Source organism: Solanum verrucosum, unplaced genomic scaffold (genome assembly GCF_900185275.1).
Source record: "Solanum verrucosum unplaced genomic scaffold, falcon-dt-bn FXZP01000229.1, whole genome shotgun sequence".
Classification (NCBI taxonomy): Eukaryota; Viridiplantae; Streptophyta; class Magnoliopsida; order Solanales; family Solanaceae; genus Solanum; species Solanum verrucosum.
The window spans coordinates 4,566,224-4,591,517 of record NW_026020011.1 but is presented as its reverse complement, the minus strand read 5'-3'; the positions used below and the strand labels follow the sequence as shown (position 1 = coordinate 4,591,517).

At 33.5% G+C, this 25,294-nt stretch overlaps 3 protein-coding genes across 3 annotated transcripts; all 3 read right to left on the bottom strand.

The window, feature by feature from the left end:
• Nucleotides 1-147: 147 nt before the first annotated feature.
• Nucleotides 148-3,873, bottom strand: LOC125819870 (probable serine/threonine-protein kinase At1g01540). The gene is made up of 7 exons (XM_049499270.1): nucleotides 3,205-3,873; nucleotides 2,410-2,514; nucleotides 2,142-2,264; nucleotides 1,850-2,020; nucleotides 1,619-1,748; nucleotides 1,314-1,523; nucleotides 148-697 (listed from the first exon to the last, which is right to left on the bottom strand). Exons 1-7 carry the CDS (start codon nucleotides 3,795-3,797, stop codon nucleotides 533-535), a joined length of 1,497 nt encoding a protein of 498 aa, XP_049355227.1. The 5' UTR covers nucleotides 3,798-3,873; the 3' UTR covers nucleotides 148-532.
• A 4,132-nt stretch (nucleotides 3,874-8,005) lies between these two features.
• LOC125819869 (probable E3 ubiquitin-protein ligase RHG1A) lies at nucleotides 8,006-13,264 on the bottom strand. The gene is made up of 6 exons (XM_049499269.1): nucleotides 13,079-13,264; nucleotides 9,988-11,735; nucleotides 9,571-9,621; nucleotides 8,609-8,707; nucleotides 8,385-8,528; nucleotides 8,006-8,300 (listed from the first exon to the last, which is right to left on the bottom strand). The coding sequence occupies exons 2-6, from the start codon at nucleotides 11,641-11,643 to the stop codon at nucleotides 8,169-8,171; spliced, it is 2,082 nt and encodes a 693-aa protein (XP_049355226.1). The 5' UTR covers nucleotides 11,644-11,735; nucleotides 13,079-13,264; the 3' UTR covers nucleotides 8,006-8,168.
• Nucleotides 13,265-17,896: 4,632 nt separating this feature from the next.
• On the bottom strand, nucleotides 17,897-24,331 carry LOC125819938 (uncharacterized). The gene is made up of 8 exons (XM_049499342.1): nucleotides 24,083-24,331; nucleotides 22,896-22,954; nucleotides 22,532-22,658; nucleotides 20,391-20,539; nucleotides 19,745-19,852; nucleotides 19,515-19,634; nucleotides 18,713-18,886; nucleotides 17,897-18,303 (listed from the first exon to the last, which is right to left on the bottom strand). Exons 1-8 carry the CDS (start codon nucleotides 24,159-24,161, stop codon nucleotides 18,202-18,204), a joined length of 918 nt encoding a protein of 305 aa, XP_049355299.1. The 5' UTR covers nucleotides 24,162-24,331; the 3' UTR covers nucleotides 17,897-18,201.
• Nucleotides 24,332-25,294: the final 963 nt, after the last annotated feature.

The window sequence follows — 25,294 nt, the reverse complement described above, 5'->3', positions numbered from 1 at the left end:
AGTTAAAATTAAGAGAGATTCAAGTATACAAATGTGTCGTGCTTTTCAAGGATAGACTAAAAAGGAAAGAGTAACATGTAAAATAGAATAGATGGTGTATTCACTCTCTTGAACATGGTAAAATCCATATCCATACAAGGCAAAACATAAGGTACATCTTACTGCTACTTTCTCCTTATACCAAAATCAATTCCATCATTTCTTCACATGAAGACATAACTGATCCAAGGGATTGAAAGGAGATTGCTACATAGGTTTAAGGAAATACAATTTGATAATTTCTTTTCATTTGGAAAGTGCATCCAACTAGAAGAGTGAAATGGTAATTTAATTATATACTACTAAAGAGAGCTATGCTCTTCACAAAATTGAAAGCAATTGCATATAACAACAACAACAAGAGCTACTCTACAAAACCTTAAGAGAGTGCTGAATTTGCACCAGTGAATTTTATGTACATTCGCCAGCTTCAAAATGAATGGTAGAGGAAATGAAGGGGTTTGAATTTGACCTTCTAGCCCACTTGGCCAGGCTACTCCTCATCATTAATTTCTTTCTTCGGCAACAAAGATCGGTTGGTTTCAACAGTACTTTCAAGTCCACTGCTATCACCTGTATCAATTATGCGCTTATCCATTACCTTCTCTTTCATTTCATCATGATGTGAACGTTCATTTTCTCTTACAGTTCTTCGCTCCTGTATGAATCACACGGTTAAGCAATGTATTGTCATATAAGGATTGACAGAAAATGTTATAGGTGTTCAATTACATGACACGGCTTCCTGGCAATAGTTCCAACTAGTGTTGGTTCATATTACTAAACTCAATATCAGATCATTGATCAGGATTCTAAAATTAGTTTGTAAAACAATCAATTTGATTTCTACTATAAAATGAGAGGGAGATTCATTCAAGTTTCAGTATCCAAATGACCAATTACTCAATATATGGTGTAACAAGCATCATCCAGTAGAGGAGAGATGGGGCATGTATTGAATGCTCATTCCGAGAAAGCAGATACATGAACCTTCATTATATCACATATAACTAAACACTCTAAAGCAACCACAATTGCACCATAGTTTAGTGCTTATTAAACTCAATTCTCATTCCATTTCCCAGAGGATAATGTTTCAGAGGTTGCTTCACTAGATAAACAAGAGAAGAAGTTGAGTTCTTTTATAAGACGGAGGTTTCCATACATCAAGTAATTAAAGATACCAGGAACCAAAATGCATGCTAAGCCATCATGACTAGTAAAATATGATAGTTAAGAGCATGCCATTCTAAATAGGAAAAGCTCAAACTTACATCACGGAAGGGAAAATCATCAACCTCAAGCATGTGTATAACATGCCCCATCTTTGGCCTCTTCTGAGCATTGGGGTCTACACAGCGCAATGCTACCAAAAGGGCACGTTTCAATGCTCTTGAAGAAGGCTTCTCCCGCATCTTGGGATCCAAAACACCCTCGGAATTACGGTTAGAAACCATTGTCTTAAGCCAATCAACCAGATTGACCTGAGAGTTAGATCCACTGCAAAAGTTAGAACTAAACAAGACGCAATATTCAAGATGCTACTTAAAACAAGAAGGTTTAGGTAATTGGAACAAACCTCTCCAGGAGCACGGCTATAATCCACAGGATTCCTTCCAGAAATAATCTCCATAAGAAGAATTCCAAAACTATAAACATCACTTCTATCATTCAACATGCCAGTGCTAGCATATTCTGGAGCAACATAGCTGATAAGAGAAACAAGAAGTTTGGCAATTCAGTTTACATGGTTGCTTCAACATTAGAAGCAACAGAAAATTCTAGTGGATTTGAGACATCTAGCACTAACCCAAACGTTCCCATAACCCGAGTAGTTATATAGCTCCTCTCTGAGCCCAAAAGCTTAGCTAAACCAAAGTCAGATACTTTCGAATTCCACTGCTTATCAATCAAAATATTGCTCGACTTGATGTCACGGTGAACAACTTTGGGTTCGAGGCCCTCATGCAGATAGGTCAACCTGCATTCATTGTCAAGTTTTAGTTTTCCATTTAACACAATCTAGATAACAATGACTGCCCAAAATAAAAATAAAAATAAAAATTAGAAGTTAATACATCCCAAAAAAACAGAGTTTATACCCTTTTGCTGTTCCAAGGATAATGTTCATCCGAATTTCCCATGTAAGAGGACTGTATGGCCCTACATCTCCATGGAGCCACTGCTCTAAATTCCCATTGTCCACATACTCATACACAAGCATCCTGAAAACAGCATTGAAATTATCTTGAGTAATCCCAACACTAAAATCAGCATAATTATAGGTCTTAACAATCTTAACAGACTACAAGTACACAAATGTAACAGCAATCGATCAAATCAAACTGCAGACCACTGACACGAAAATACCTGTGAGCTCCCTCAGCACAGTAACCAAGTAGCCTTACTAAATTCTTGTGCCGTACTCGACCAATTGCTTCCACTTCAACCTTAAATTCCCTCTCTGCCTGTCCCCTGAAAAGAATGTCACATGAAAAAAATTAAAGAACAAAAAGGGGCGTGTTTCTCATCAAATAAACCTATAAGGCTATAACTACCCACCAAACTCCAGCTTGCATTCAACTAATTACGGACAAAAATCTAGAGGGCAGATCTAGCCCTTCACAGCTAGTTCAACCAAACCCAATGCTTTCAGCTCAGACCAATGACTATGTACATTTGCAACAACAGCATACCCAATGTAATCCCAAAAGTGGGGTCTGGAGAGGTTCTTTCCGATAGAAACTCCACTCACAAGAAATGTTTCCAAAACAGAATCGCAAGAATAACAAGACAATAAAATAGCAAGATACAAAGCAAATGAGACAACATGTAGCAATACACAATGCAAACTTCGTGAAGTAGTAAGGCTGTTTCTGGTAGACCATGTACATTTACAGAGTTTTAAAAATGTATACATACACAATAAACAGTAGTCACTCAGAACTTACTACATCTAAAGTTCAATTGGATGCATAACTATGGAACAACACACACAACATGAATATAATGGCATGCAGACATTCATGCTAAAAACATGTTATATACCTAAACAACACAACACGTTAGCATCTATATATAAGCAATTGAACTATGCATACACAATAAGCACAAAGAACAGAACTTTAATCAGTAGCACAAATCAAACAATTTTAAATGCCGCACCTGTTGTTAAGCAAATTCTTAACAGCAACATAACTATTATCTTCCATAACTCCGCGGTAAACAATGCCATAGCCACCCTCACCAATAACATTCTCATGAGCAAAAAAATTAGTAGCAATTTCAAGCTCCCTCAGAGTATACCAATGACCCCACCCTAAATGTGAAACCTCAGGTGCAGTAATTCCACCTTGTTCACCCGAACGCACCTCCCCACTACCATGACCCGACCCACCACCCGATCCGACCCGATCAGGCTTAACCATATGTTCCTTCCCCATCTCAATTTGAATTCTTTGATACCCACCTGAGTTCTGGGTCGTTTCTTTTTCAGGTTCCGGTAGCGGGTCTGCTACCGGAACCGAATTGGGGTTTTCCGGTAGAGTCCGAGATGGGTCAATTCGGATCTCTTTGATCTCCGTAGAGATGTTTTTTATTTGGGGGTTGCTGGAATTCCGCTTAGCAGTGTACCAAAGTGAGATTAAGAAGAGAACAAGAACAATTGCTGCTCCAACGCAAATTCCAACAACGACCCACAAGTGTAAACCAAAAATTGATGTTTTCTTGGACATCTCATCATTCAAAAATGCTGACATTTTTTTTTTACTTAAACAATATGGGGTTAGCTGAAAATGGAAGACATGAAAAAAAAAAAAAAAACAAAGACGTGTTTTCTGTTTGAAGATAAAGGAAAGTACACTACAATAAAGCTTATTAATGGGTGAATATGGTGAGATGAGATGATAGCTAGTGTTACAGAGTACAGACAGCTGCCTGTAGAGCAGCAGAAGATGGAGCTTAGTGATATTTTGGACCAAAACAGGGCAAGTGAGTGGTTAAGGGTTGGGGGGTGGGGGAGGAGAAGCAGCTGTAATGATGGGACTGCTGAAAAGGAAGAAATTGTTTAAGCGTGCCAAACGAATGGTATTATAGTCAAATTTGAAGAAACGATATCTATCATTTTTTTATTTTCGTTGTGTTCGGATCATCTTATACTCGATAAGAGGAAGTTATTCTGATGGTAAGTGTTTTTTACTTTTAATTTGAAGGTCGTGAGTTTGAGTTATCAAGATAGCAACATGATAAACATTCTTTATTTTCAATTTGAAAGTCGTGAGTTTGAGTCATCGAAGAAGCAAGATAAGTAAGTATTCTTCAATTTCAATCTGAAGATCGTGAGTTTAAGTCACTAAAGAAGCAAGATAGTAAGCATTCTTCAATTTCAATCTGGAGATCGTAAGTTTGAGTCACCAAGGAAGGAAGATGGTAAGCATTCTTCAATTTCAATTAGAAGATCGTAAGTTTGAGTTATCAAGGGAGGAAGATGGTAAGTATTCTTTAATTCCAATTTGAAGGTTCTGAGTTTGAGTCACCGAGCAAGATGAAAAGCATTCTTCAATTCCAATATGAAGATCGTGAGTTTGAATCATCAAGAGAACAAAAAGGATGGACTCATAAGGAACGATAAATATTGTTAAATAAAGAAGATTATTTTATACTCATCTCAATTAATTTTATGAGAGGTGTGTTATCGGTCAAACCTATTTTTTTTTGAGTAACTTTATTTATTAAAATTCTAGCTAATAAGAAAAAACTATCTTGAAAAAACTATCTTGTAATTTACTTTTATTAAATTTTAACTTAACATGCTTTATTGACCTGAGAAAATAATGCTAAAAGATTATTTTATTTATGAATTTTTAAGTGTTACCTTATACTCTCTTTGGTCCAAAATAATGGTTTTTTTTGTTTGGATGCATCTTTTAAGAAACTATTTATTTCTAGTGTTATTGTTAACTTACTCCTAATTAAAGAAAAACTAATTAATAATTCTTGATGATGTATATAGGGGTAACACTAGATGAATTAAGATTAATTTCTCTTTTTAATTTTAAAATATAATTTATTTTGAAATAGAGGAAGTATGTACTTAATTGTAAAAAAAAGGGTTATACAATCAAAGTAATATTTATAATCAACTATAAATTCAAGTCACCCATCAAATTTAAACGAATTAAAAAACAATCGAAATAATAATTTGCTTAGCATTGTTTGGTGCTTTAATTGAATTAAATATGCTCCGTCAAATATTATGATAAATATCTCTTATTTTTAATTAAAAATCTTTAATTCATAAGAATTGAGTTATCTTTGATAGAAGACATTGTACTTGACACCGAAAGAATTGAGTTATCTTTAATTCAAATCTAATTGATGTTTTAATGTGGACTTTGGACATCGAATGAAAAAAGTAATTAGACAACAAGTCAAACTCAAATTCGTTAAAATCAAAGCTAAGATATAAGTCAATGTACGTATTAAATAGATGTACTTCAAAATGATTTAATTAACATATAGTAATTTGATCAGTCTAATTTAAAATTATAAACTTAGCAAATTGAACATGTTACACTTTTATGAATCAAAAAGGAAACTTCTATTGATTCTTAATTACCTTGAATATTTAAATTATACCTTATATTGATCTATTGATGGATCTAAATACTTCATCTATAGATTTAAATTGAAGTGTTGCAGAATATTATAGGATTAGATCCCCACTAATTAGCCATTAGCTCATTAATAAATCATTCATTTAAATTCTAATTGATTGCTTATAAACAAATAACAGATACGTTAAATATTGTGATATAATCTTTACAATTAGATGGTGGAAATCAAAGTATCTTTCGTCTTTTTTAAAACTCTTATCAATCTACAATACTAATTATAATTATTGCAAATTCGTTTTCGTACTAATATTCATTTTTACATATGAGTACTATTTATTTTTTCGAGAGTTAAATTACATGGATTTTGATTAACATTTTGAGATATCTATATATTTTATCATATTAATATAAGAAGAAATGACTATTTCTGTATTTTGTATAATTTTTAAATATTTTTATAATATTAAATTAAATTAATTCAACTTAGCTTCAAAACTATTCAAATTAATCCTAAAAAATAAAACGTGACAAATAAAAGTGAACGAATGGAGTATCAGAAGGTATGCCTGCTTTTTAACTTTATCTTTGTCCTATTTCATTGCTCTTTGGCTCATTTGCTTTATTATTTGATTACAATTTGCTGGTTAAAGAATTCTTTTGAAGATGTCAGATTTTGTTTGGCTCCATTTTTTATGATTGATAGTGATGCATCCTTATTTTCTTTCACTTTCTCTTTATCTATTTAATTAAATTATAAATGTAGCTCTTTTACTTTTCTTTTATGAGAAATGGGAAATTAAAGATTGAAGAATTTTGTTGATATAGTGATCTAATTAATTTTCTTTTCTTTCGAATCGAGTATTTATTGGAAATCTATATGTCTTTAGGTTAGTGGTTCGTTAGTACGATCAAGATAAATAAGAAAAGATTTGCTTTTTTATTTTTGATTATAGCTTAAAATCATCTTTCGTTATACTTTAAATTAGTAGTTCATTACGATCAAGACAAATACAAAAAGATTTGCTAGTGATTGATAAGGATATAAATTCAAATAACAATAGAAGATTAAAAAAAACAGTTTGATATACTAAGCTTTTGTTAAACATGTATTTTAGGAAGAATCAACCTACAACGGTACGTTAATTATACCGTTATACATATATCCCATATTTCTATTTATTTTCACAATTCGAATTCGTGACAAGTGTTTTGGTAGTATATAACAAAAAAAACATTTGTGTACCGACGAGTGGTTGAGATTTTCGTCAGCAATTAAAATAGAGAAATCCATCCACCTTCTTTTTTGTAAATCTTATATTATATAGTTGGCTGAGCTCGGTGCACGGATTTATATCGATAGAATATGGGGTGTAATAAAATTGATAAATCGTATTAAATCGAAAAAAATATGATTGGTGATTTGGTATTAAGAAAAAAAAACCCAATTATAATCAATTTGATTTGATTTTAACTAAACAAAAAAGTATCTTTGTTTATACTTCGTACTGGTGTTGTAATGCGTGATTCGAATTTAATCGGAGTCCAACACGAGCTTCGAACACCGCGTGGGAAGTAAAAAAGATATTTTTAAAAATCTTATTTTTTTAAGTAATAGACATTATAAAATTATAGGCTAAGAAACTAGTCATTTAAATGAAAGATATTTTTTGTAACTTTTGAAAGACTCATCACGGAAAATAAAATCTCTTGACCTCTTACAAAATAAATAGAACAAAATAATTTTTTAAATTTTACACGTGTAAAAAAAAAGATCTCTTCTATGTAAAAATGAAAAATCTCTTTGTAAAAAGGACACAACATGAAAAAATAATAATCATATTTTTAAACAAAGAAAGTATAGCCAAGTTCTTTATGTAATATTTTATATTTGTTATATCCTCCTAACTCACCCAACACCCCCAACCCCACTCCCTACCCCATTCTATGTAGTGTTTTACTAAATTACATATAAATGCTCACGAGATAACATTTTTTTCTTACTTATTGAGCACTAAAAAATAAATAAAACAACTTATTTTTCAAGTATACATTTTCTACCGAAATCATTCTCCTTCATACCAAACTTAATCCTTAATATCTCACATATCACATCAAACTTGATGCTATTTTATCCCACCTTTCAGGTGAGGTAGGATAAGCAAGTCCGCAGGATTATAATCCCAAGATAACTTAGTCATCGAACCAAATGAGAGTAATAACTACATCTCAATCCAAAACTAGCTGGAAACAGCTATAAGAATCCTCAGACCTGGCAAAATTTTCAAGGCATGCATAGGGATAACCAAGCATTTTGTTCAAAAAAGTAAAGCAATGACAATGAACCAAATAAATATTCCAAAAGATGTTTCAATTAATTGTAAAAGCAAATGTAAAATTCCAGAAAACCATAATGTAAATTTTGTTCTAAATAAATGTCTAATGCAGCTAGAGCTAATTTCATCTCTAGAACAAACTCCTTCCAATTCAAATATTTTCAAAGAATATGGTTCTTTCTCATGTAGTAAGCCCCGTCGTCTTGCATACCGGGCATAAATTCTTCTGCATGAGCCATTGCTTAATGCAGTCTGTATGGAAATCATGTCCACACTCTAGTGTTCCAAGACCATCTCCGTTGTTATATTCCTCCTGCAAATGATCGAATACACGTTAGAACTCTACTTTACGAGGTTCAATGATAGAGTTAATAGTAGAGAAGGTCAAATTGAGTACCCGGCATATGCAGCATGGTTCTGCTTCCTCGGGTTGTTCTATTTTTATGCTAATAAAGTTGCGCTGCTTCAAACGACTAGAAATAGTTTCCTCACTTAGCCCGGTGCAAACATCCCCAATGCGCTCTCCGAGTGCCAATAACTCCTGGAAACACATCACATAGGCAGAGTTTTAGCACATCATTTCCCCATAGGATGTAGTGTGATTCTGTTTTGACCACTAACCTCGTATGACATATTATCAACATCAAGACGCATATCCCTGTGGCGATCTCGAATATCCGGCATCCCCAAGAAGACCGACTGATCAAGGATCATAACATCCTGGAATATGAGGAAGAGATATTATGATAGCTAAGTCTATCGGTTCAACTTTTTGCTAAGACAAGAAAAGAACAGATTTAAAACATCTTCATGTCGTATCATTTTAACATGCCTCTAACTTCCATTGTTAACAACAACATACCCAATATACTCCCACAAGTGAGGTCTGGGAAGGGTAGAGCGTACGCAGACCTTACCACTACCTCATACAGGAAGAGAGATCGTTTACAAAAGACCCTCGGCAATAACGAAAAGGGGAATAGGTACAAAGTCCAAAAGTGTGCCCGCCCATCTCTTTCTACCTGATGATTATCAAAAAAGAAATTTGCCCCAAAACAAATACATTCAAGTCCAGGACCCAGATGGGTGGAGGTAAAATGAATTGATGCGGCTTGTTCCCTTTAAAGACGTACTAGACATTCATGCAGAGAAAGAGCTAATAAGATTTCAGTTACTGCACATGCTTTCTAGTTTCTAGAATAGCCATGTACTTCATTCATGCTTTTGTTTAAAGAAATTTCTTCAACTGTAGCCCCTCTACCACATATCACGTGGTTCAGCTTAACTATTCTTTTCACAAAGAGAAAAGAAACAGAATTGTGTTTGACTTACCTTATATGAAGTAGTCAGCCAAAAGTAAAAGGTCCGAAGGCCAGAACTTTCGTGTTATATTACATTATTACTGTCACTGCTATATACCAGGTCATAAAAGATTACTGAAAAAGATTTTATCTCTAATCGAGCATATAACACAAAGACATGCAAAATCGGGACATATAAGCCATCATTCAACTGAAAGGACATTAAGACTCTGACCTCAAAATATTTTAATTTTTCTGATAAGGCAATAGTAAGAATCTTACCTCAACACTTAGCCCTTCCCCCCTGCGCATAAGATCTAACACATGGCGAATCTGTTCAATAAAAAGAATATTAGTTGGTCGGTAATTTTTAAATAGAAGGCTTCAACAATGCAAACTAAATCGCATCACAAAAGCCTTCAGTGAAGCCAAAATTTTGTTAAAACATTTGTGGCACCTATAAATTAGATGCATATCCTCCCTAATTTGGATTGATTGATCAAATTAGGACAGGTATGCATGTATAACAGTTGGCAGGCCACCAGTTTTATCCCTGATGAAACCCACTGCTTAATTTAATTACTAAAGAAAATCTAATGGCATTGGGATGACTGGATATAACACCTGGCCCACACAAAAATTTATGCTGAATGAGCCAAGGAGGTGATAACTACAACATGATCAGTGAACTGAATATACCTCAGTGACTAGCCTACTTCTTCCTTCCCGTGCAGCAGCCAAAGACCTCGAGGAATTGGAGAGTCCTATAGCATCATCAGGATGTCGCTCCACTGAACTCGATGTACGATGCTCATGGTTTCCAGGAAGTGCCATCTCCTGTGAGATAGGAGAACTCAAACGTAGTGGACGACTATTACCATTAACACCTCCAGATCCAGTGCTAGCTGGAGACAACATAGATCTACGAACTAATTCTGACAGCCTCCGGTGATATTGAGGAGATCTGTGGAGAACTCTATTAGGAGAAGAAGCGTGGACCCCTGAACTGGATGCGACATTTCCAGCAACAGAAACATTTCTTCCAGCTAAATTCAAGCTGGCAGGATTTTGGTTCAAGTTTCTCCCATTAGTTGAAGGTATGAACATAGGATGTTGTGAGATGTTTCTTGACACACTTCTTGAGTTAGGCTCTTCAAATGTTGCTGAATTTCTCTCTCGAGCAGAACTTGATGAACTGCCAGTTCTGGAACTTGATGCTGAACTCCACCTAGTCTGTGCACCTCGATGCAGAGAAGAAACATGCATTACAACAGGCTGCCTTTGAGTATTTCCACTGTCTGCAGCAGGCACAGACCTCAAATCCAAAGGGATATTAGGAAGTAGCTCTGGTAATTGCTGTTCAGATGACCGATTAACATTTCCAACATTATCCACATCAGGAAAGATATTACTGGGAAGATAATCTTGCTGAAGTGAGCCATCAAACCTCACCCTGAAATTTCTATGAGAACTTTCTGCACTTCTTGAAGCCGGAGTACCAACAGGAGTTACCGCAGCGGCTCCTCCCATGGTAAGCCCAAGTCTTGGGATCACATGCTCTGACATATTGATGCTTCTGACACTTTCTGTTGGAGCAGAGATATTTGCACCTGTACTCATACTATGTGATGCAGGTCCAGAATGCCATATGCTATTTTCAGCAAGAGGAATATAATCAGAACTTCCACTTCCTGAAGATTGTGCTAGATATCCTTCAAGTGTTTTTCTCTTACAAAAGCGCCTAGAATCCGGTGAACTTTCTGGCCTGCCATCACCACTATCATCCGTCGAACACCCATTACCTAAATAAGTACAAGCAGATGACATTCGCTCTTTTCCTGGTCTAACAGAATTGTATGGAGTACACTCCATCACTTGACAGCCATCGTCATCGTTGTCACTGCACCCCTCAAATGCTGGATTCCTGTTGATTTCATGAGGAATGGTGCTAGAACTAGAACCTTGAGAAAAAAAATCATTCAATGACATAATGTTAGAAGACCCACATTGCTGTTCGTTACAGATCAGTGAAGGTCCATGATATGTAGTCATTGCGGATGACCATCCATGATCTGCTTTCTGTTCACTCTGACTAGCACAATTCGGTGCAATAGAGGAGCTGGATTCTCCTAAACTCCCCCTGGTTACATTCTGTCTCTCTTGGCTCATAGGATTGAAGAATGGACTATTAGTCGCATTAGAAGAAACCATATAATCTGGCAGGTGATTCTGTGCAGAATTTTGCAAATTATTCCAACATATCTGCTGATCTACACCACCTTCACTAGGCGTCGAACCATGATTAAAGCCTAAAGTTTCTTGGAGGGAACCAACGGTATTCTGTTTCCCCTGCATTAGGGCTATAGTATACCAAGCTTACAATCTCAAAAAGGGTTTGAGATAGTATTGTAGTGTGAGAAGATTCACACACTTTTTCCTTAGCAAACCTGGAAAATGTAAGGTTAAACCATAGTCAAATTCAGGAAGCTAACCTACGAGAGCAGTAGAATATAACTATTATCAACATATTATGATCTATGATGTAAGAAATGCAGCTCCAATGCCAACACAAGAAAGATTGGTGGAAAATATCACTTCATTCCACTAAAGCAAATATTTTCATACCAACTGTTGGCTGATAAGCATGCATATTAGCATGCCTTCACAACCAAATTCAGATACAATTACATCTAGTCGATGCATACGCATCATGCTCTCAAAGGCATTCTCATTCTCTTCTCAGAAACAAAATTTACCCAAAAGAAGGCAGATAAAGACACCTCTATGTCAACCAATAAATTGTAACAAAAACATGAAGCCCCAGCATTGGTGTACATGTTTATCCGGCATCATAGAAGATTTTACATTGAATCAAACATCAGCAAGCCAAAAAATGATTGAACCTTTAAATCAGAAAACTATCAAAATTTTCAAGAAAACTCCCCACTGAAAACCCCATCTCAGACAAAAACAAATTCACAGATAACACCAGAACAAAAAACCTTGCAGATAAAGGGGGAAAGCCCAATTAACAGTAGTAAAAACATGAATCCCTAATCCCTAGCATTGGTGTACATGTTTATCCAGTATCAAAGAACTTTGTGCATGGAATCAAACATCAGCAAACCAAAAAAGATTGAACCTTTACACCAGAAACCCATCAAAAGTCTCAAGAAAACTCCCCATTAAAAACCCCATCTCAGACAAAGACAAATTTACAGATAACACCAGAGCTTAAAAGCTTGCAGATAAAGGGGGAAAAGCCCAATAAACAGTAACAAAAACATGAATCCCCAGCATTGGTGTATATGTTTGTCCAGCACCAAATAACTTTTTACATTGAAATAAACATATCAGTAAACCATTAAAGATTGAACCTTTGTATCAAGAACCCATCAAAATTCTCAAGAAAGCTCCCCATTAAAAACCCCATCTCAGACAAAAACAATTCACCAGAACTAAAAAGCTTGCAGATAAATGGGGAAAATCCCAGCAAACAGCATTGTACATGTTTATCCAACATCAAAGAACTCTTTACATTGAATCAAACATCAGCAAACCAAAAAAGATTGAACCTTTACATCAGAAACTCATCAAAAATCTCAAGAAAACTCCCCATCAAAAACCCCATCTCAGACAAAAACAAAAATTCACAGATAACATCAGAACTAAAAAGCTTGCAGACAAAATGGGAAAAACCCAATAAACAGTAACAAAAAAACAAGAATCCCCAGCATTGGTGTAAAAATAGTCCAAAAAATTCATAGAAAATCAAAATCTAAGAATTTACCAGTGAAACAGCAACCAGAAGAAACATCAAATCTATCTAACCAACCTGAAATATCAAAAAAAAAATGTCAGACAAAAATCTTGAAAAAATGATCAAAGATTTTGAGCTGTTTGTATAGCTGTTTAGATTGAAATTTCACATGTTTTAAACAGAGAAAAACATACAGAACTCACTGCTTAACAGAAGAGAGAGAGAGAGATAGGGGATTTGGAGAGATGGGGTGGAGAAAGAGGAAATGAAAGAATACATACACACACAGAGGGAGAGGAGAGAGAGAAGAGGAAACACCAAGCAATCTTGAATTTATTTATGTAAAAAACAACTCTTCTTGTCCACAAGGCAACTAATAAGGCAAAATAAGAAGTTCCATAAGAGAATTATTCGTTTGTCCTAAAAAGAATGGCTAAGTTCGGGCTATAGATTTTGAAATTAAAATTTAAAATTTAAATTTTTAGAATTTAAAAGTTATGTTTGACTATGTATTTTAGTGGAAGTTTTTCGGAAATAACTTTTTTATTTTTTATGAGGTATTCTCTCTGGATTTCATTTGTGAGATTTCATTAAATATGTTATTATTGATGTTTGAATATGTATTTTATTGAATTTGTAACATTTTATACCCTCAATATATGCATCATCTTTTGATTTGCACACTCTAACCTCTTATTATTTACTAATTTGTCCCTTAATCTATTGATCTTTTTGCAAGAATAGGGTGCAAATCGAAAATTGGTGCATATATTGGGGGTGTAAAATACTAAGAATTTCATTTTATTAAAAAGAATTTTATAAAAAGAATTTTAAGTTTTGAAAATGAAAATCTTAATTAAAAAATTGAAAAAAAAAAAAGTGAAACACAAATTTTCAAAATCTAATTCATAATGTTGGTCAAACACTAGCAAAGTTTGAAATTTAAAATTTAAAATTTCCAAAAAAGTAAGGTGTATACTACTATTATGTTGGAATACATTATACATGTAATTAAAGAAATGGAAAAAAATAAATCAGCATCTTATGAATTGTTATACATTTATTGATTTGGTGAAAATATTTTTTATTAATTACCTTATATAATAAATTTGTATATTTAGTCAAATATTGTGTATTTATTGTATTAGTAAAAATAAATAATATTTATTGAAAAAATACATTATTTATATTAGTAATAAATAAAATTAAACATAAATTAGCTTTAAATTTTTTGTGTACTAACTTTTCAAAAGTAGATGAGATTTCTTTTTCTTTATTTATTTTTCATGGTAAAAAGTACTTGTTGACTAGTAATTTATTTATTTTTTCGTACCAAAGTGATGAAATGGAGAAGAGTAAATGAATTTTGTAAATTAGGTAAAGGAAAGTGAAAGTAAAAAACATTATAATAAGTATACAATAAATAAAGATGAGTAGGTTGTCACTGCAGTTGCAGCTGCAGCTGCTTGCTGGCTAATTGGTTTTCCATCGATATTAGATATTTGTATTAGAGTCTGATGAAATTTAAATTTGTATTAAAAATTTATTTTGAAGAATAAAACATTCTCTAATAAAAAATGACATGATATCTATAATCTGTATTGACCCTAAAATTTATGATTATATATATTAAAAAATATATATATTTATCACTCCATTACGATCTTTCGTATACCTCTAAAGTGAAATTTGCCTAATTTGCGCCGAATGAAAACAGTACTTTGCAATAACAAAAAAAAAGTTTATATCTTTATGTCTCTTTTCATGACATTTGTTCATAATGAAAACAAACACACTTCTATTTTTATTTTATTTATATATATATATATATATAAAGACAAAATAAATACTTGACACTATTTTGTATTATTATTATTTTGTAAAGACACTATTTTGTACTCACTTATTTTAAACAGTCCGATTGTGTTTGTTTTGAATTGATTAGGCTTATGCAATGTTGATGTCAATGAAGAATATTTAAATGTCACTTATGGGATTACACCGTGTAGGTTACTGTCATTTTAAAAATAATTCTACTTCTATTTAGATTTATTTTTCTTCATATCATCTGACATTTTATTTGAAATAGTTGAACTATTGATTTATTTTGTATTAATAATATTTGCCTAAAGGTAGAAGAATACCTCATTAGTTAGAACTTATGATAAATCATTCCACTAAATTATAGAAATGTTATAACATATTTAAGATCACAATCAAAACTCTTCTTTTTTATTTCTTTTTAAATTTTACATAATCAAATTATCTCATATAAATTAAAATAAGTGCTTATTTTTCTGGCTAATCCGATGATGTGTTCGCCTATTTAAAAAAAAAACAAATTTCATACTTTCAAATCGATATATATATATAAGAGAGAGAGAGAGAATTTCACAACTCATATATTATCTCAAAAATTTGATTAAATTCAAAGTACAATAAAAAAAATTAGTTGTCACATTGTCACTCTCCTTCCTTCACGCCAACTATTGTACTTACCTATAGTTACATTTCCTATTATAAATATCTTTATTACTATAATTATATTACTTTTTTTTCGTTACATTTACTTATTCAGCTTTGAACGCTTTTTAAGAAATAATAATTGATATAAGAATTTTATTATAATATGTATTACTAGTAATATTTAATATTAGGTTTTTAAAAATAATTTACACAATAAGTAATTAATGATTAAAAAAATAAGGATTTTTTTTATTGATATGTTAGAAATATACAAATAAAAACCAAAATTCTTTTTTTTTTTTTACAATAATTAACTAGTAAAAATAAACGACATCATATCACTTTGACTATTTTCATGTTATTTTAGTAACTTCTGATAGAGCAGAAGTGAGGGGTCAGTTCACATTTATATTTTTATAATATTAAAATAAAATAATTTATACACATCACCCAATATTTTATGGTAAACGTATTTATCATATTTTGGAAACTTGTGCTTCATGCTCATTATCCACTTTTAAAAAAATAGGCAACCTCTCCGTCAACATCTTTTTCTACCTTTTCAAATTGGATTTATTCAATTATTTTGTTCCAAATATTTTTTCCACAATTTTTTTTGGCATTTGTGGGCTTTGTGATAATGGAAAATAAAGATAAAGAAGATAGAAAATGGAGGGTCTTTTTTTCCCTGAGGGTTTTTCGAAAACGAACTCTCTACCTTGCGAAGATAGTAGTAAGATCTGCGAACACTCTATTCCTCTCAGATTTCACTTTGTTAAATTTTATTGAATTTTTATTATTGTACTAGTCTAATCAATGGTGAAGCCACAATTCGTGTCATCTAAAACTACTATTGTATAAAATTTATGTATGCGTATACAATATATCAATAATCATACAAAATATACATCAATTTGGAATATGATTCATACCTTTGCAACCTCATATGCACAAACTAAAAAATAAATTGTGTTCTACATATGATAATAGAGTGGCTTTCAAACAATACAACACCTAATATATTTTGACGATCCAATACGATTTATAAACGATCCAACGGAACATCTAAGTTGGCATGCAAAAGTATTAAGTGGTCCAACATCCTTTTAATTGTTGTCTGAGCCTTTAGACATTTGCTTTTACTACTCATTTGCATGCCTATTTTATTCTTCTTTTTTTCTTAAAGAAAATAAATAGAATAGAATACAGTATGTAGAAAGAGGACAGGAACATTCAATCATATAGTAAAAAAAAGAAAAAAGGAAAGCATCAAAGATATCATGACATTTGTATATTTTTTTCCCTGTTAATTATTCATTTATTTACTTAATTTGACAAATCTTCAGTTCAATTTGGATCGATTTTTCAGAAAATCAAATCAATTAAGCCAATTTTTCAAATATTGAAATCAAACAAAGATTTTTTTTTACAATTTATTTTTCAATTTGATTTGATTTTTCGAAAAACTGCTAGTTGCCACCCTATTACAAGTCTTTTCAATTACTCTTACACATAAAAGGAGGCAGAACTTTGTGACTTTTTGCTTGGAAGATGGGTCCTTGATTTTGAAATGGTCCTCAATGATTATTACCTCATGTAATTACTTACATAAATAAATTTCATACAGCTGTTTTAGTGAGACAATGATCTATTAATTTTGGTTGATTTCAAGTTGATCCAAGGCTTTTTCGAATTTATATTTTGGATCTTTTTTTAGTTGCCAAATGTATGAGATTAAAAAGACTTGGTCCTATCGAAGAGCTAGCACACCTTCTAAGCGTTCATCCTGAAGGGGAGACAAATTTCTAGGTTAATATAAGAATACTCATCGTTTCAAGGCCATCTTAACAAAGATTGATTGCAACTCTTAATCGTTAATTAAGAAAAATGGGTAATTAATGGCGTTGGATATGGATGATCTTGAACTTTTGACCCTATTTGCCATATGGACAAAACTTCAAGGTCAACCAAGTTTTGCTTTTTAACCTTGAAGGTTAGCCTATAAGGCAAGCAAGGGTTGAACTTACCACGCATTTTCAAGATTATCGAATGTAATTTCTCGGTTGCTTGTTAACTATGTGGTCAAAAGTTCAAAACCACCCATCCTCTATCTAGTTTTGTCATGTATAAGAATCGAAGACAATTTAACATCAATGGTAAGAGAAAGAATGAGTCTTTCGGAAATGTCTCTACCTCTACGAGGTAGGAGTAAGATTTGTGTACATTCTTGATTCTACCTTGCCCAGACCCCACCGCTAGTGTGATTACACTGGGTATGTTGTTGGTGAGAAAAATGAATGAACAGACTAGCTCAAAGATCAGGACTAGCTAATATACAACTTATTTATCCAGAAGAAAATCTATACAAGAATAATTAGTAATGAAGAAAAGATCAAGAATTCTATGTCAAGGTTAAACAAGAAGTGCATTAGAAAGGCAGTGTAATGTTCTCCTAAACCAGGAAATATGTTATCTGAACAGAATCTTAAGTAGTACCTCAATTACTTGCATGAAGCAATGCAAATGTTGATTGTACTTTCAAGGAAAATAACGGAGGACAATAAGAAAAATTACCAGCCCTATGATTTTAAAATTAACGAAAAACAATACAAGAAATATTTTCTATGCTTTTATCTTTGCTGACAAAAACTAACAAGATCCATTCCCTTTTAACCCCAGATGCTCCCTTAGCGATTGATAGGAGTGTGCATCCTCTCGACTATCTTATTCACTGCATCACGGGACATGACTAGTGTATCATGTAGCAAAATACTGTAGACGTTTAGACCCTGGCATGGAGCAAAGAGGATAAAAGATCAGCCTTTTGCAGTCATTTGTTTAATTTTTTCACTTGTGATGGTGAAGTGGTTGGGGGCAGTAGGAGGAGTTACAGTAAAAAAGCATGCAAAAATCTCAGGTAATGAATATGTAAGAAGTTTGATGCTTTAGCAATGAACTCAAATAAATTCTGTAGCTTTTCCATATTGTAGCCAATAGTTTCACCAAAAAAATGCAGCATACTAGAGGACTGATGAGGCAAAAGCAAATCATGCATACCAAAATCAAGAAAATGGAAGTCATCTTAACAAAACTCCCATGAACTGGATCCTCATATAGAAAAGCCCAAACACGTTGTCGTGGAAACACATGCTTATATGCACACTGTTGCAATGATGTTTAATAGAATTGGAAACTTACAATTGAAGGCAACACATTGACATAGTGTACATTCTGAGTAGCCAACTTTAGTTTTTCACTGATTGGGCCACCATCCACCACCAGAAGCTTCTTGGTATTCTCCAATTGGTTGAAATAGTTCACTACGTTTTTTGTTTTGTGCGAAGGAATCTCTAAATCCTCAAAAACCAGAAGCTGCATGCAGTGCAATTGAGATAAACTAAATCAATGAATGAAAACGAAGAAAAGTTCATATCATTTATTGTGAAGGAAAGCAGGAGTTGCACCACAAAACAGATGACCAGTGTTGATGCAAAAAAGGAAAATGCCACTCGTATAAACCAAAGCACGTTAATTCTGGAAGCTTATCAAGGTTAATGATTAAAACTGACCAACTCTTCTCGTGAAGAGGTCATGAAATTATGTTTCATTGTTCAAAAAATGTATTCACTTTTCAAAATATTTTGGTTGATTCAATTTGATGACAAATAATAGATTAAAAAACCGAGGAAACATTTGTTTCTATTAAATGTATTTTCGAAAACCAAAAGAATGAGAGTTCCAAGAGAAAGGAAGAAAATGAGACAGCAAGTTTTGGCCTTTGTTTTTACTTTTTTGATAGCTTGATCTCAGATTGTTGTTTGATTTCAAATCACAAAACCCAAAAAGAAAGTGTTTGAAACCAAACAATACAAATATCTCAACGACTCATCTATACTCTTTGAGTTTCCATTTTCTTTTTTGCTTTCTTTTAGTTCCAAGTTTCTTTTGGGAGAAAAGTTCCCAAACAAAAAAATGCATGCATGGAATGGATGTTGCTTGCCTTTCCTTCAGCTGCACGAGCTGATAGTGCAATCTTCAATCCTAGCCGCCGAACCTTCTTGTTCAGTTTGATTGCGTGACTTCGTGGTTTTGGACCGTGCATAGTGGCACCACCTCGAAACTGCATTGATCGCAATAACACATTTTATTTTTTCTGATGTGATATCAAATAATCATAAAACGTAATAAATTCAAGACAATCTGAACAGGAAAAAGGCAAGATAATGTAACCTGAGGACCACGCAGTGTTCCATGCCTCGCTCGCCCTGTGCCCTTCTGATTCCACGGTTTTCTCCCAGTCCCACTAACTTCACTAATAGTTTTAGTTGAATGGGTCCCCTGCAAAGTTCACCAAGAGTATGTCTTAAAATACCTATTGAATCCTCTACTGCGCTTTGGCAAGTAACTATAGTTTACAAAGAAGTGGTAGAATCAAGGGAACAAGCATAAATGTAGAAAGCAGGTAGGAGAATAGGAGGGCCTGATTGATTCAAAAGATCCACAGTAGATCATTTTTTGTCTGCAACATTTTCCTTTTTCAAGTCAACTTTGTTTATCAGCAACATTACAAAAAGAACAGTTGTCCCCAAAGGCATATAAGTTTTGTTGGTTTTCATATGCCTCAAAATATTCATCTTGATTCTTTTTTTCTTTTTCTTTTTTTGAGAATGAAAATCAGAGTGTCAAAAAATATTCCTGGTACCAACCCCCCCCCCCCACACAAAAAAAAATCTCTTAATTTCCCACAGAAGCAATAGACAGAAATATAAATGGAAAATGATAAATGCTCTAAAGCGTGGAAAACACAGAGTAAGGAGTAGCATATGCATGATGTCTACAACTTAAATTTTGGGATTCAAAATAACCGTGCGTGCACCTGCTGCCGTTTTGCAAGCTGCCATCTAACAACCCGATGAATAATATCTTTCCTGATTGGCACATCAAAGACATCACCAGCCAAACACATAAAGCCCTTGTCTTCATTATTGAAGTTCGTTACTGGAATGACCAGGTCCTGAAGGAGCCCTACCACATACAGTAATCAATAAGATAGTTACACAAAGTCAAACAATATAGACTCATCCATTCCGAATAAATTCTCAGTGTAAATGAGGAAAGAAATTATACGGAGAAAAAATTAGACCAACTCTCTTTTGTACTATCAATTTGAGGTGATCATCCTTACAAAGGACAATATATGATGACCTAGAAAGTGTTCATTCATAGTTGGTGAAATGCTGCGCAAGCAACAAAGATTTTTAACTATTACTTCTTGTTACTTCACAAGACAAGGGGAAAAGATTAGCAGATTGTACTTAAACCAGCATGTCGCAACCAAAAAAACACATTTCCATGAAGCATGATAACTAACTTTGTTTTCATTAAATTCCTTCAGTTTCTAAGTTAGTCATGGCAATATGAGGAACTATAATTCCACTAATCAATATTATATAATAATTTTGTGCCATACAGCAGACCCTATCTTGCTTGGGATTGAGGTATAGTTATTTTAGTGCCAAATATTAAAAAATACACAAGCCTCATTCTCCAAAAATCTAATAAGGAGAAATGGAACTTCCCCAAAAATGCTATTGAAGCCAAAGACATGTTTTCTGCAAGAAGTGATACTTTAAGCTATCCTATAAAACCTGTGGGGATCATAAAAATATTACTGATCGAATATGATGATCATATGGTCACCCATTAACACTTGTTGCAATTACAAGATGATTGATCTATACAAAGCTATTAACATTCTGTTCAAACTACTGTTCTTAGATGTCTGCCACTCTTTTGGATTAGGACGAGCATTCTTATCCCAGTGAGCAGGATATGCATAGGGTTAGATATTATTATTACTATCCTATCCAAGAGCTCTCAAAGCACATCGAGTCATTGACCAAGTAACTAAACAGCACACATTTTTGCCTGCTTGCAGTTTGGACTTCAGTGCTTCAGATATTTGAGAAGAAGCTAGTAGGTTGAAAAAATTCTCACAATGGGGTAGATTGGCATTGATTAGTAGCACACACCCAAGCTTGCAAACGTATTACATCCCAAATGTAGACAATAAGATAGTCATGGAAAAGATGTATCTTCCAGATGCTAGTTTACTTTATTAATTGTCACCAGATAGAGGCTTTACATCTTTTACAGTTGGTTTTAGTTTCCAATTACCAGAATATTTATTGTCACCAGAATACTAAAACTTGAGCCTAATACCATGCAAAGAATATGCATATCCAATCCAAAACAGTAAGGCAATGGGTTAACTTTCGCACTCCATAATTAACCTTCTAGAAACCCTACACAATGAGGGACAAGTGTATGCTCTCACGGGAGTGACAGTTAGACACCTGTGGACTTGAAGAAAGAAAGAGAATCATGTGGCCGGTGCTTTATGAGCAGAGAGATAGGGGTGGAAACGATCATTTTGTCATGCAATGCAAAAGTTTGTGACGAAGTTATGGAACCTGCTGCTAAATCTTTTTGGCACTGATGCTTACAGAGAAGGGGAACAAGAAGGAAAAGAACATGGAAGTGACTCCCCAGGGAGTTGTGGACCACATGGAGAAAATGGAACTGAAAACGTTTGGAAGTAAATAGATCGCTTTGGAAATGCATCTGGTTGTGTAATTTTTTGTATATTGCTGAACTCATGATACCCAACATGTATTGATGATTGGATTACTTTTATAAAAATGAACTCACTTTAGATAGTAATCCTTTTACCTGTTCTTTACAGTCTTTCCCTTTTTGTTAATACAATTCCTTCACTTATAAAAAAATAAAAACCTTTTTTCTTCCCGGTCCTATCCTGTCCCATGCTTGTGATTGAGGCATAGAAGTAGTAGTTATTGTTTCTTGATCCAAGTATTCAAAGACTGACAACATTTCCAAGCAAAGCATTACACAAACAGGTTTTAACTATTAATGGTCAGCATACACAACGATGAATAATAAAACTTCTAGCAGAAGTGACAGACCTAGACAGTTAATGAAAATGTCAAATTATACCTATCTCACGCTCTGGAGTCGAGACACGTTTCTTGGATAATAAATCCGAGGGAAATGAACCATCACTGGAATCAGGAGTCAGCAAAGAAGTTGAATATCTTCGACACGCGAGGAACAATGATTCATCCTGCATTGAGAAATTCGAAACAGGCTTAAAATACTCATATCAAACTCGTCTTTTTTCAATCCTGGTAAGCTTAAGTAGCACCTTCAAGTTAAGAGAACCTCACGTAATAGTGCCTAATGCACATAAAAAGATACTACTCTAAACTCTAAAGGATATCAAATTATCAATAGACAACATCTCACTGCAAATAAACGCAAAATATTAGGGAAAACAGAATTCTCAGCGATAAGAATTTACCTTTCTGAAGACCGAAGATTCCACACAAGACACTCCATCCCCAAGAATATTAGCCTTCACTGTTTCACAAAATTATAAAATAAAACAAAAAATATAAATAAATAAACCATGCATCTATAGAAGACAGGCAGATCCAATTTTTAACCAGAGGATTCTGCACAAACTATACATACATATATATCATCAACATCCAATGTCTAGGGAGGGTAAAGTGTACGCAAACGTTCCTCCTACCTTGAGAGGTTAAGAGGTTGTTTCTCATAGACTCTTGGCTCAAGGAAAAGCAGAACAAAAAGAATTAACGAAAGTAGAGAATACAATAGAAAGCATGACAAAAAGCATTCTGAAAAAAAAATAACATTGATTACAAGCGCAAATTTCCTGAGAAACGAAGTCATAAGCACGTAGGTTCAGAGCTAGACCAACTACTCCAAGAGCACTCATCCATAAACCGGTTGTAGGTACATATAACATAAAGAAATGTAACCAACGTTTATTGGAAAAAGTAACCCCAAAGATTTGGGACCCAAAAGTGGTTAGCAGTGACCTTTGAATAGGTTTCTTCGGCTTGAGTTGGGTTAAAAGCATGGAATGTATTTGCACCATCACCGTCTTCAAATAAAGTATTTTCTACAGTAGCACCATGAATGGCGCATAGCAAAGCAGCACCCAATACACCGGCAACTCCCATCATATGAAAGGGATTAAAGGTCCAACTATGAAACCCTTGAAAAAATAGGATGAATCGAAATATAGTTGCTACACCAAAACTAGGTGCAAAGAACCAACCGACTGACCTAGTGGATAAATCAGAAATACATAAACAAAAACAGCAATCGGAGATAGTGTGATAATCGAAGTACAACAGCAGTAACTGAAATTGAAGGACAAGCAACTACGACAAATTACTACAGCTACCGGTATGAAAAGACGAGCAAGACAATGCTATACCCTAACATGTGTTCTCCACAACCTCGTATCTAAGGTTAGATCCTCAGTAAGCTGCAACACGTATAAAACTTGAAAATGCCTGTCTTTTTATTAAACTAGCCTCCATTTTCACAAAAACATATACATCTATATCACTACATGGATCTAGGATCCACCTGAAGATTGAATTTACAATAAAGATTTTATTTTTTCAATAGAATCGTCAAAACCCAGAAATAATCGAGAAAAAGGGATACCATTAGAAGCAGAAAGTGGTCGAAGTGAGTTCAAAGAAGCAAAAGAACGCAAAACCCTCCTCGAAATGGACAAAGCCATGCTCCAAATCCTCCAGATTATATGAATGTGAACAGCTTCAGCACAACAGGAAACTAATTCATAAGCTCCACCAGAGGAGAGAATGAAATTGAGCTACTCCAATGGAAGAGAAAGTAGTAGTGTTAAACCTGCTAAAACCCTAGGGTCCCATTTGGAATTTTGTGAAAAATTACAATGCAATATTTTATTTTATTTTTGGTCCAATGATCAAATATTGTATTTTACCTCAAATCAATAATTCATTCCATTCTAATATTGATTTAGCAATTTAAAGAAAATGATTAATTTATTTTATTAGTTGAAAATAACTCAATGAATTATTTTTGTGCTTATTGTTTTGTTAATGAATGTGGAATGAGTTAAAGTTAGGGTGGGCGTTTGGGTCATTTAAATTAGATTATGAAAATTTCGATAATCTAGATGAAGATATTATGATCCAATCTAGACACAGGTTTGATTCCCACAATGGATAGATACTCATTTCCAACAATTTTCGATTAGTATTCATTGCTAAGTGATCACTCGCTATCTAGTTAGAAAAGATGGTTCAAATACTTTTTCTCTCCCAACAAACAAGACGAGATCACCACTTCCTCTCAGTAAACTTACTTTACCACGAATAACCTCAAATTAGTTTTGAATTTTTTAAGTTCAAATTTTTTTGTACTTTTTACAAGTCATGATAATTAACAACCTCAAATCACCCAATAATTTGCTCGTTAGAACATACAACTTCTACTATTAATAAAAATTGAGATGCCGCAGTAGACTAATATATTGGACATTTGAAAAATTGAACTGGCTAGTATTTGACAGATGATGTGAATTGGGCTGAATAAACAACACAAAGTTCAATCCGAAAATCAATTATTGAATATGATATCCATTCTAAAATTCATAAATATATTATATATAAAATTCAAAGTAAAATACCATTAGATGGAGTACATAATATGCCTACATACAAGGTTTTTTAAACGGCAGTAATTTCATGGTAAAAAAGATGTTTTTTTGGCGTAGTATTAACAAAAGGATAATCTTAAACACTATACCACAAGATCTGTGACTTCCCAAATAGACTAAAGGGAAAACACACAATTAGGTTCGTTCCAAATTCAATAACCTATACTGGA